At 46.8% G+C, this 11,166-nt stretch overlaps 4 protein-coding genes across 4 annotated transcripts; all 4 read right to left on the bottom strand.

The window, feature by feature from the left end:
- Positions 1–992: 992 nt before the first annotated feature.
- H257_17909 (hypothetical protein) lies at positions 993–2,401 on the bottom strand (the record flags this gene model as incomplete). The annotated part of the gene is made up of 2 exons (XM_009846873.1): positions 993–1,227; positions 1,260–2,401. 2 exons carry the CDS (start codon positions 2,399–2,401, stop codon positions 993–995), a joined length of 1,377 nt encoding a protein of 458 aa, XP_009845175.1.
- A 570-nt stretch (positions 2,402–2,971) lies between these two features.
- H257_17908 (hypothetical protein) lies at positions 2,972–3,756 on the bottom strand (the record flags this gene model as incomplete). Its single annotated transcript, XM_009846872.1, has 4 exons — positions 2,972–3,025; positions 3,075–3,143; positions 3,567–3,626; positions 3,703–3,756. 4 exons carry the CDS (start codon positions 3,754–3,756, stop codon positions 2,972–2,974), a joined length of 237 nt encoding a protein of 78 aa, XP_009845174.1.
- Positions 3,757–5,057: 1,301 nt separating this feature from the next.
- On the bottom strand, positions 5,058–5,319 carry H257_17907 (hypothetical protein; the record flags this gene model as incomplete). The annotated part of the gene is made up of 2 exons (XM_009846871.1): positions 5,058–5,069; positions 5,146–5,319. 2 exons carry the CDS (start codon positions 5,317–5,319, stop codon positions 5,058–5,060), a joined length of 186 nt encoding a protein of 61 aa, XP_009845173.1.
- A 1,216-nt stretch (positions 5,320–6,535) lies between these two features.
- Positions 6,536–10,233, bottom strand: H257_17906 (hypothetical protein). The gene is made up of 17 exons (XM_009846870.1): positions 9,670–10,233; positions 9,422–9,611; positions 9,251–9,366; positions 9,012–9,163; positions 8,770–8,903; positions 8,578–8,708; positions 8,423–8,534; positions 8,117–8,365; positions 7,944–8,021; positions 7,746–7,873; positions 7,515–7,682; positions 7,374–7,449; positions 7,255–7,326; positions 7,118–7,181; positions 6,932–7,066; positions 6,710–6,881; positions 6,536–6,652 (listed from the first exon to the last, which is right to left on the bottom strand). Exons 1-17 carry the CDS (start codon positions 10,218–10,220, stop codon positions 6,580–6,582), a joined length of 2,601 nt encoding a protein of 866 aa, XP_009845172.1. The 5' UTR covers positions 10,221–10,233; the 3' UTR covers positions 6,536–6,579.
- Between the last annotated feature and the right edge of the window lie 933 nt (positions 10,234–11,166).

Raw genomic sequence — 11,166 nt, 5'->3', positions numbered from 1 at the left:
AGCGAACCCTGCCTCTGACGCTAGCGAACAAGACGGCACGCTAATGTGGGCGATCGACCATGTTGAACATCTGTTCGATTGGCGTGTTTGGTTTTTTTGGACGTAAAGAAGTTAAACTTGGACGGACCTGATGTTTGCAAGAACTGCTGGAGCGGCATTCGACAGCCCAAGCGAAGCTTTGTGATGCGGCAGCAAGGTAGTGGTCTGTGGCATGCGAGGTGCAGCAAAAGTGCTCTTGCGATCCTGTCTGGAAAGCAAAAGTCAGATGACTACATTTTCACCCTGTGTGAATATCTGTTATCTTTTGCGCACCTAAACTATGGACCGGAGTTTGTCTTTCAACAAGACAATGCACCGATTCATACCTCGGCGGAAACAATGGAGTTCTGTGCCGACCAGTCGATTGACCTCCTGCCATGGCCCGCGCGTTCGCCGGATCTCAACCACATTGAGAACCTCAGGTTGTCGATGTCGCGTTTCGTCTTCAGGACTACAGCAATGGTCGTCAGTACCAGAATGTAGCCGACTTGTGTGCTGCCCTCTTGCTTGCCTGGAGCACGATAACTGACGACGAGGTCATAAACCTCACCGATTCCATGCATCGCCGTTGCTTGGAAACAATTCGACGCAATGGCCTCAAGACGCATTATTGACTACGCAATATATTGAAATTTGTATTGCAATTTGTGTTCCTTAATTTTGTCTGGGTGCAAAAATCGAATATTGAATGGAAAGTTCTCGATGTTCCAGTTGCGCGCCGGTAGCTACAACCATCTTATGTGGACTGGCTCTTCATACTCAAACAGAGACTCTCAACTTTCAATAGTTCATGAGATATCGTGAAAAATGTGAGTGTTCCCTAAGTTTTGTCCATGAGTGTATTGGTTACACTTAAGTTGATGACCCCGCTCATCCTATTTGCTAAGTATGATGTTGATGTTGAGTGGTGCTTTAGCCTACTTGCGGGCCTGTTTGGCGGCTTTTTTGGACTCCTAGAAGGGGAATTGGCGAGCGATAGTGCTTTGGAAGCGGATGAGGCGTTGAAACACGATGCGGCGGTGTCCAGCCGGGCGCGTGAACGTGTCTGCGATGTCTACTTCGTCCATGCCGTCGTACAAGTAGACGGACGAGTCTTCATGTTGGTGAAACGCCCAAGCATCGCAGGTGTCGCTTTCTTCCGTGCGGCGCGCCATAATGGGTTGGAAGCGGATGAGGCGTTGAACGTGTCTTGGATGTCCACTTCATCTGGGCAGTCGTACAAGTAGACGGACGTGTCTTCATGACGGTGGAACGCCCAAGCATGACAGGTGTCATTTTCTTCGGTGATCAGGATGTACACTCCAGGTTCTTCGGAGGCCTTGACGACGTCGTGGATGACCCCGGCCTTGGAGTGAGTGCCTTGGTTGATAGCGGCGATTTGGAGGTCAATCTTGAGAAAGTAGTGCTGAACAAGGTATAAAATGAAGTCCTTTAGCTTGGCTTGAGGGATTGCGGTAGTGGGAGCAATGTCACAGGAAGTCTTGAAGTCCAGAATGTCTTCAGCATCAAAGAAGAAATCCATGCCGAGAAGGTGACAGGCCTGACAAATGGTGGCTAAGCACGAACTGTCAGAATTCGCACACATCATCAGCCATTCCGGTTGGTTGAGACGCCACATCAGCAGGGAGGTGGTGTTGCGTCGTTCTTCTGGGAGAGCGAGGTAGGGATCCAACAGGAGTTTGGCGCTGTCGCACGATGCGGAGTCCAGCTTGCTTTCGAACACCCATTCGAGGGAGGCAAAGCCAGGGACCTTGTGCAGCCACTTGACAAGGTACCAGGTTTCATCAGGTTGGTCCGAGTCTTCTTGCTTGTCGAGTAGAGCGTCGAAGGCGTAGAAGCCTTCAATGTCGATGTCTTCAGGCGTTTCGTCGCCAACCCGTTCGCTTCCTTGAAAGGCAGTGTTGTTCGCGTTGGTGGGACGGGGTTTGGTGGCACGCCGATGCTGCTTATGGGGTGGGAAATGGGTAGCGTAGCGAGGGTCGTGAGCGTAAAACTGGGGGGTAGTGCGGCGGCTCTTGGCAGACATTTTCGTATAGCCAGAGTCGGTTGGAGGTGGCAGGTTAGCCGCCGGTGTTGTCGTTTTGGGCGAGGGAAGGCTGTCGTCACTGTCGGTGTCATTGTTGTTGATGGTGCTGGTGCGGCCAGAGTCTTCGAGAATGTGGTCGAGGACGAGGCGAGAGGGGTCATCGCTTGCATCGTAGCCAGCCGTGGCTGCGGCAGGCTTTAGGACGGTGATTGGGCGTTTGTTCGCTGTGGTCTGCTTGGCGGAAGCGACGGGACTTTTAGTACCGGTCTGCTTCGCTGGTGAAGGAGCACGGCTCTTGGCGGGTTTGGTTGGGATGGCGGCGGCGGTCTTGGGCATGGTCTGCTGAGTGCAAATTGCAAAGTGAGTCGATGAGTGGTCTGTGGTGGCCGTGACATCTTTTTGTTGAAGCTTCAAGTTCCAGAAGTTTCGAAAAGCTACTTCAACTTGAACTTCAACTGGCTACTACTATTTCCTTCTTTTTCCCTTTTCTTTTCTACCCAATCAGCATCTAGCATCACTGGAACATTTGTTTTCAGAGCCAGGGACAATATGCTGCCGTCTGGTTGGAAAACTAATGTTCACGGCGGGACTCGAACCCGGGATCTTAACTAAGAAATCCAGGTGTCATAACCACTTGGCCTATTCGGCACTTCTGGCTGGGACTTCCAGTGTCAGCTATCCGAGATAGTGGGCTAGGTCGTGAAGGGTGGTCGTAGGGAACTTGATTACATTCATTGGAATCGAGAGCATTTCCGTAGAGCAGACATCGCGACAGAAGTTATACCAGTCCGTGGCGTTTGCTGAGGCCACACGTAGGTCTTCAATCACGTCGGCTACCGGGCGTCTCGAGGCCCAATGCCGCATAATTCGAACAATGGTGCGGTTTGGAGAAAAAGGAACCAGACTTCACACTTCGTTCAATGGACCCACACATTGCGCGTCGGCAGACAGCTTCATGTCCTTCGCACAGTTCGGGCAAATGATATATAGAGCGTTTGAGTAGCCCTACACTCATGCGCCAGTGCAGGCAGTCGGCGTCGTTCGCCATAACCTGCATGATTCTGTCGAACGTGAAGTCCTCCAGGTCATCCAAGTTTTAGCGGGCATCCATGGGATAGGATGTGGGTAGTGTGCACACAGTGGGATGGAATCAAACATGAAGTTCATGGGGGTTGTTTGTGTTTTGAGTCTAATCCTATTGGTCCTTTGATTCAAACATTTGACCTTCGCGCTCAAATCGGCGGCGATAGTCACAAATGTGCGCCAAAATCATCCGGATGTATCCGGGTGAGGTGATGCCCACGTCAAGTATATTTGGTTTCAACGACACAATACATTCAAAATCGTTTCTAAATTCGACCATGGGCAATACTGAAAGAGTGCCCCATCTTGGACGCTGACTCGAATAAGATTTTGGTGGTCTGCGCCACCAGCAGAGTTCGTGGTACACCTTTCAACAGCGCGTAGCTGTCAAGACGAAGTTAATTCGCGGGCACGGCACAGAGTTGGTCTGGAACTTGGTTATATCCACGTTGAGCGACCCGTTGACGCGGAGCGACGTCTAAGCGATGAGATCACGTGCCCATCCAACCAGTTCATGGTGGTGTCGGGGCAGTCAACGCCTAACGAGCGCTTACAAATGTGGCTTCGTTGCCTCGCAGAATGGCCACGGCAGAGTGCCCAAAGAGCATGGATCACCAGAACCGAGCTATACTATTCCACGACGGCGGTGGACACCTGGGGAGATGAGGAGAACCCGAGGTTGAACTTGCAAACCACAGTCGACAGACAAGCCTTTCAAGAGCTTGGTAAATACATATTTACTGCGAATGAGAAAACGTACATACAGTTCTATACATTCGGATCGATGATAGAAACACAGGCATGCATGTATTACAAGTATCAAGCACGAGAAGTCGCTGGGGAAGCACTACGGATACGAACAGCCCTAGGTGGATGTTCCCGCTTTATTTTAACAGGTACTCTATGAAAGTCAACTAAAGACAGGTTGGTGAAAGCGTCGTGCTCGATACAAACTTAGTTGACCCCTCCGACCGCAATCGATGCGAAAAGACACTCAAAGTTGTGACTGTATCGAGGACATCGCGTGAACACGACAATGACGAGCCCACGGGCGGCTCAGACTATACGGGGTTTCGACCGAGAACAATTCATGGCAAATAACTTTAAAGTTTAGTTTTTCATTCGTTTCTACCCCGCACACACTGTAATACTAGTATAAAAGTTGGAAACCCTGGCCAACTGTTGGCCCAACCCATACTATATTATGTACAAAAAGTAGCTGTCGGTTACAAATCCATTTCATTGTCATTTCTTTATCAAAATTCAACCTATTATATTATCCTGTGCTATCGATTCTATGCGCTGTTTCAGTAAATTTAAACATTGACAACGAAATAGCGTCTCGAGTAGTGTGTAAAAAGTACCCCGGAGTGGGCAATAATTTAGGCCCCTTCGGAGTAACCTACTTATTGGTTTCCGTCTCCGGATGAAAATGTGTTTAGCTCAGTAGCTCCGAGAGCTACTTATATCTCCGTTTGCGCAAATAAGTCGACAAAGCGTTTCAGAGTAGAATACCAAAAATTATTGTAAAAAGTATTACCAGCCGTACATTGTCCAACAGACATCAACACGGTAGTCGCTGCAGCGGGCAGTGCTGCTGCACAAGCTGTTCTTGCGTCTTTGGACGACCGCCTCGCCCTGATCCAAAGGTGGACAAATTCACTGTCAAGGCGTCGGCTTGGAACAAAGTGGAGACCGATCACATCTACGGTGCCTGGTACAGAACCCGTCGGTTCTGTGGACCTTAAGTCTTATATATTTTTCATCAGACGGTGGAATATATATGGGATGATGTTCGCAACCCCCTGCATCACAACACAACGTTCGACGCGGTCGACCGGGTTGCAGTAGCACTACACTTCCTGTCCAACACCGGTATACGAACTGGTGCCTACGTGAGTATGTAGAATTACAGGGCGACCTTTTCCCACATGCAGGCCAGCTGCTTGTTCGACTTACTGCCGGCGAAATCGTGACGAAACCAGCCAAAACTGTACTTCTTGGAACGCAACGGTCATTGGGTCGCTGATGATTTCGGTTCGATAGCGGCTCAAGGCTCCGTTGCAATTTAGGATGCCCGAGGGGGCAAACATGGCTGCTTGCATTCCAGCTCGCAGTACCCGATTCTCTTCGATGAGTTCCTTCTTCGAAGGGTTCTTCTGCTTGGCCATGTCAATGTCACTTCGATGGTCACCAAAAGACCACCGATTTGCTTTTTTCTGTTTCTGTCCTATGCTTGCTTTAACCAATCAAATATCTTTATTCGTTATTCACTCGTCCGGTGATGGTCCAAAATCTTGATCAACCAAATAGCAAGAATCTTGAGAATTTTCTGTTTGCTGAAAATGAGAGGAAAAGTTGTGAATTGCTACTCCGAACTCGTTTTCGTTTTATTATTTAGCTTACTCCGAAAGGGGCCTTAGTAATGGAGGCTGCATTATCAACACCAATTTGGTGTTGGATACTACTACCTCCGTCCCATTTTACTGTTAATCACTCCAACGGAGATTCTTGACGTTCCATAATAATCAGATGATTTTTTAGATGATTGGCCAATCAAAACGAGCAAATCAAATCCAATTGACCAATCAAATAGCTCATCGTCATTTTCTTCCGCATTCATTCAGAACTCGATGCAGGAAGCATTCTGCAACACACGCAGCTCCCCTAAACCACTCCTTGCCTTACATCAGTTGATAAAAAGCGATCGTAGGCGATCTTGCGTATGGAACCATGCTTTGACGCGAAAGGGAGCATTTCCTGGAATACTCCTACAGTACACGTCTCACATCTCTACTGTACTTGGTAGTTTTACTGTAAATTTCGCTCAAAATGACATGCTGTACACATCAAATTGCACGTGTGACACCAGACACAGTGAGGGTCGGTTTAATTGTGACGCGAATTTTGAAATCCCAAAGCGTGGCTTGCACTGACTGTGACGTGCGTGGATGAATATCGCAGTCTATTTTCGTCGTTTTCTGTTTGTATGAGAGGTCCAAAATAGACCAATCAATGCCGATACTTTTCGCAGTTTTGGGTTCAAATTTGATCTTTTTTATGAATTATTGCCAAAACTAACACATGTTCGGATATGGGTCAAAATCATTCGTATGCTTTTTTCTTTTTTCTTTTTGTCCATTGTTTTATTATTGCATGTGATAAAGTATGCAATCTTTCTCATGCTTGCCTTTTTTTTACATCACTTTCAGGCGTATTGAATTCTACTACTGGTTCGAATAACGTTAGTACCTCACTCCAAACATTTCGAAAAATACTCAGTTTGTTCCTCAAAAAAGCCATTTGGAGTGGTAAACTACTTTTAACGTGACGGATCTGTGATTTGCCGAAAGATCGGTGATTTGCCGAGCTGCAATATCCAATAGAATTCAAGAATTGATATCATTGGATGAAATAAAAGATTCACTTTCTTACATCAAGGCAAACATGGAATCGTCAATTGGGGCTGGCACTGCAGGGAGTTGAGGCTTTGGTTTTTCAATACTACGACATGAATGGTCAGAATATAACCTTGTACAGGTTTGCACAGGTTAATCTTACGCTTGGGTGGGTGGGAATTGTGTGTCGTCTTGAGGCTGCTCGGGAAAATGGTCAACCTGGAGGCTGTTGAACCATTTGTCACGAAGTGCTTGCATGTCTCGATCAATGTGTTGAAGGTCGTGTTTGTATTCGCGAACTTGAGCCTTGTACATTTCGAGCTCGTTTTCCATCCCTTCATGCACATGCAAACGCTAAAAGGGCGCAGCCAATTACAAGGCCCACCTTTCATTTGGGATTGTTTTTTCTTCAAGTTATCTTGATACACGAGCAACTGTTCGGCTACTTCTGGCCCCGGCTGGCGCGCCAAAACGTTCTTGAGTTCCACGTACAGCTTTTCTTTCTCGACAATCAACAAATCTACCCACCACGATATCCTTAGCCACCTACTCAATGCCACAGCGGACATACCTTTCATGCACGTTTCCTCGCACTTTTTGATCAATTTCTTCTGCAGCGAATGTATTTTTCGAATCTATACGAGAGAGAGATAATATATATACACATGTTTCAGACACGCTTTGGTGGAGTATAGTTGTTGAACACACCATGTCGAGTCGCTTTGGATCACTGCCTTCCAGTTTACGCCATCGATGAACGTTGAGGGGGTGGTCCAATTCCTACCTCGTTTCATCACACAAAGGATGGCCGATGGAGGGTACTATACCTCGGACAACGCTTTAATCTTTGTACGTTCTTGTAGCAAATCTCCCTCCAGCCGCAGCAATTCCGCTTTGAGGTCCCTACGAAACGTCATCTCCTCGGTAAAGTCGACACCCACTATAAGTTGATAGATTTATCTACAAACCCAGTGCATGCGATTTGATTCTGGGTCTTCTTGTGCTCGTCCATAAGATCCTGGACCCGCTTTTGAAGGTGTTGCACGTCCTTCACACGTTCCAAGTACTGCACTTGACCGATACTCAATGTCGACTTCTGAATCTTGATCTTTTCGTACAGGGCCTTCAATTCCTCGCTACGCACAACATCCAACATGCGTTATAAAACCCCTATAAATTGGGACGAAAACAAACGGTACTTTCTCAAAATTAACTGTGCACGAAGGTTGTCGCGGTCGTTGATCACGGCATTGTACTCCTTCATTTGCCGCTGCTTTTCATCGTCCGCTTCTTGGATAATCGACGCCAATTTCGAAATCTCTTGCTCCTATATCATTCCGCCAAGAATGATTGTGACCGACTTTTGTTTCATCGTCGTGTGGTCTGTGTAATCTTACTTGGTTGGCAATGATTTGCTCGGAGCTTTGAATTTGTTTCTTGATGCGCGTGAGCTCTGCTTTGAGGGTTTCTTTGTCCTAACCATATCCCACATGTATATATATATGTATTGTCAACGAGGCATCGCATCAGCACATCATCGCAGATGCATGCATATATATCCTTGTTTGACCTTGTCGACTTTGTGGTGGTCGAAATGCTCCTTCACCAAACAATGGTCCTTGGTCGTGATTTCCTCCTTGAGCTGTTCGATTTGATGGTTCATGATTTTGAACTTGCGCTTCATGTCGGCGATCTCTTCTTGCGACTCAATCAAGCTTTTACTGTACAGATTGCGGTCGCTGCGCACCGCTTCGTACAAGTTTTGCTGTTGCTTGAGCCGCGTTTCCCCTTCGGTGATCTTGTCCTGTAACGATGTCACCTACGTCCATCTTGTCAGATACCTGGCTGGTACTTGCAAACAATTTGTCTATCGTACCTGGAGGTCCTGCAGCTTGGCTTCCTCCACCGCGGCGCGGTACTTTCGATTCGCCACTTCTGCTTCTTTATCGTACCGATCGCGCTCCGACACCAATTGTTGGACCATGTCCCTGTGACATCGGTCAAGGTCACCATGTGACACTGTCAACGTACCGCTGCTGTTTTACACTTTGACGGTACCCATTGATTTCATTTTCGAGATTTTTCATCGTGTTTTCCTTGATTTTCGTCAAATCGTGCGTTCCCTGGGCCGTGTCAGCCGCCCGCACCAGCATTTTGTTCACCTACGGGTCAAACACATCAAGAGCACATGAATAAAATCCTCGAGATACGTGCTGGTTGTACCAGTTCGCGCTGTCGCAACAGATCGTCCAGGGTCTTTTTGATTGACTCGCTTTGCTTTCGCTCCACTTCGATCGTTACGTTGACCAATTCGTTCAACGAGTGTTTGCACGCATCCTTCTTTTCGTCGATTTTCTCTACCATAATGAAATACGTACAATAAAAATGGATGCTGATTCGTTCACAATACAATAACATTGGATGCTGATTGGTTCATACGCCAATAGTACGAGGCGCCATCATACCTTTGACGAGATCCACCTCGGCGATCTTTTCTTTGGTGAGCGCCACGAGTTGCTCGATCTTCACGCAATCCTTTTCGATTTTCGCCACGATTTCCTCCTTGGTTCGAATCGTCCCTTCGGTTTGGGTGTTTTCTTTTTGCAATTCGACGTTCCTATACGGCAATCAATATATATATATATATATATATATATATATATATATATATGGAGACTACAAAATAACAGAAATTATTCTCTACTTTTGCCATTGGTTTTCCATTGCTTCGGTAAACTGGTGGGTCGTTCGAAAAAGGACATCGTATTGCTTGAGGTACTTTTCCATGCGAGTCTTGGATTCACGCAACGTCACTTCTTTCTACAGATCAAAGCATTGTTTTCAGGTGTATAAACTCCAGTTTTTCTTTTGCAACCTGTTTCAGCAACGCTTCGCCGACTTTCACTGCGTCGGCCTTGCGTTTCCACTCGGCATTGAACGTCTCCGCCTCGTGTTTGAGCGTTTTGAGCGATTTCTCCAGCATCACTTTGCGACGACTTTCTTTGTCCGCCTTGGAGCGTTTTTCCTGGACTTCGTTGGACACGTTCGCCAACTCTTCTTCGAGTCTAGTCCCCATTTCAATTCTATCAATCCCATATCTCACGTTACGTTGGGATCTTGTACCTGAATTGCTCTTCTTCGGCCTCGTTGACCAATGCTTGCAACGACGCGACCTCCATTCGAATTTGCGCCAACTCGTTCGCTTTGGTCTCGACCTCCCGCGCGCTGTCGGACCGTTGCCGCTTCAGCTTGGCCATCATTTCCTCCTGGGCTTCGCTCCACCCAGACCCGTTCTTGAGTTGCTCCTCCAACATGGCAATGTTGGTGCGCAACTCGTTCAATTTGGCTTGCTTTTCCGTCTCCAACTTGTGCGAGTTGGCCACTTGCCCCCACATAACTTCAATGTCCACTTGCACCTTCTTCTTGTAGTTGTACGCCTCGAGCTCTTCCTCCTTTTCCCGCGCGTACTTGTCTTGATTGGTCCCAATCTCCCCCACGATCTCCCGCGTTCGACGCAGCAGCCGCTGCTCGCTCTCCTGCGACTTGACCAACGCATTCAACATCTTCTCGACCTCTTGACGGAACAGCCCCATCTCCTCGGGAATCGTCGGTAGAAACGCAGCCATCTCGCTGCAGTATCGACTTGCGGCCTCGCCCGCTGCTTCGTCGCTCATGGTGTAGTTTTCTGGATCACAACGGTTTCATGTCGCCACCTTCGTCGGTTACGACAGTTTCGAGGTTGTCGAAAGTGCCGTACACGACTGCCCGTACAAATGATTGAGGATGACTTGTGTAGTACAAGGAATATTTTTAACACAGCCTTGTGCTCGACCAGAGGATTTTGTCAATAGATGATTTGAGAGTTCCGTGACACTTTTTGGAACCCTTCGATGGAGGGGTTGCTTGATTCCAAATTGCTATTATAATAGTGTTTCTTAACAGTAAAGAGGAGAATTTATGCAGTTCGTTGGACTTAAAATCATGTCGAAATTCGTATTGGTGTTGATGGAAAATGAATTAACTGTAAACGAGTGAAAATATCCATAGGCTGAAAACAGTTCCGAGCCACTTGATTTTATCCACTTACCTCTTAAACTCAAAACAAGTTGTAGGTGATTAGTTGAAAATTTCAGCGTGATTGTTTTCTACCAATCATAGATCGAGGCATGGAACCAAGTTGTCACGAACCCATAAGCTTACTACTGTACGTATACCGTAGTTGATTTGTTAAGTGGGAACATTTAGTTCCTCCATAATCAAATATTTCTGATTATCGGAATGTGCAGGTGCCCGAGAGACTTGAATTACCTGTTATACTTAATACATATTATGTACTGGTATGGAAGAAATTGTTTTATCAACGAATAATTCCCTCATAGCATGGTGTCTATTTTTACAGTCTAGTTCTTTTTACACCAAATAAGTACTAGTACGAGCACAAAACAATACGAGCAATAAGTAATCGGGGTTAACTGTAAATACATCTAGTGAATAAGATTGTTCATCACTGAGATGTAACTTAACCGCCCGAGAGGTTAACCCGGGAATAACGTTAACATTGTGCTTCGTATGTAAACACAAAGTACTGGTTTATTTGAAAGAGTAACACTACCGTTTCTA

This window comes from Aphanomyces astaci (assembly GCF_000520075.1).
Source record: "Aphanomyces astaci strain APO3 unplaced genomic scaffold supercont1.126, whole genome shotgun sequence".
NCBI classification, from domain to species: Eukaryota; Oomycota; class Saprolegniomycetes; order Saprolegniales; family Verrucalvaceae; genus Aphanomyces; species Aphanomyces astaci.
Note: the sequence above shows the minus strand (reverse complement) of the source record. Positions and strands in the feature narration are given on the sequence as shown.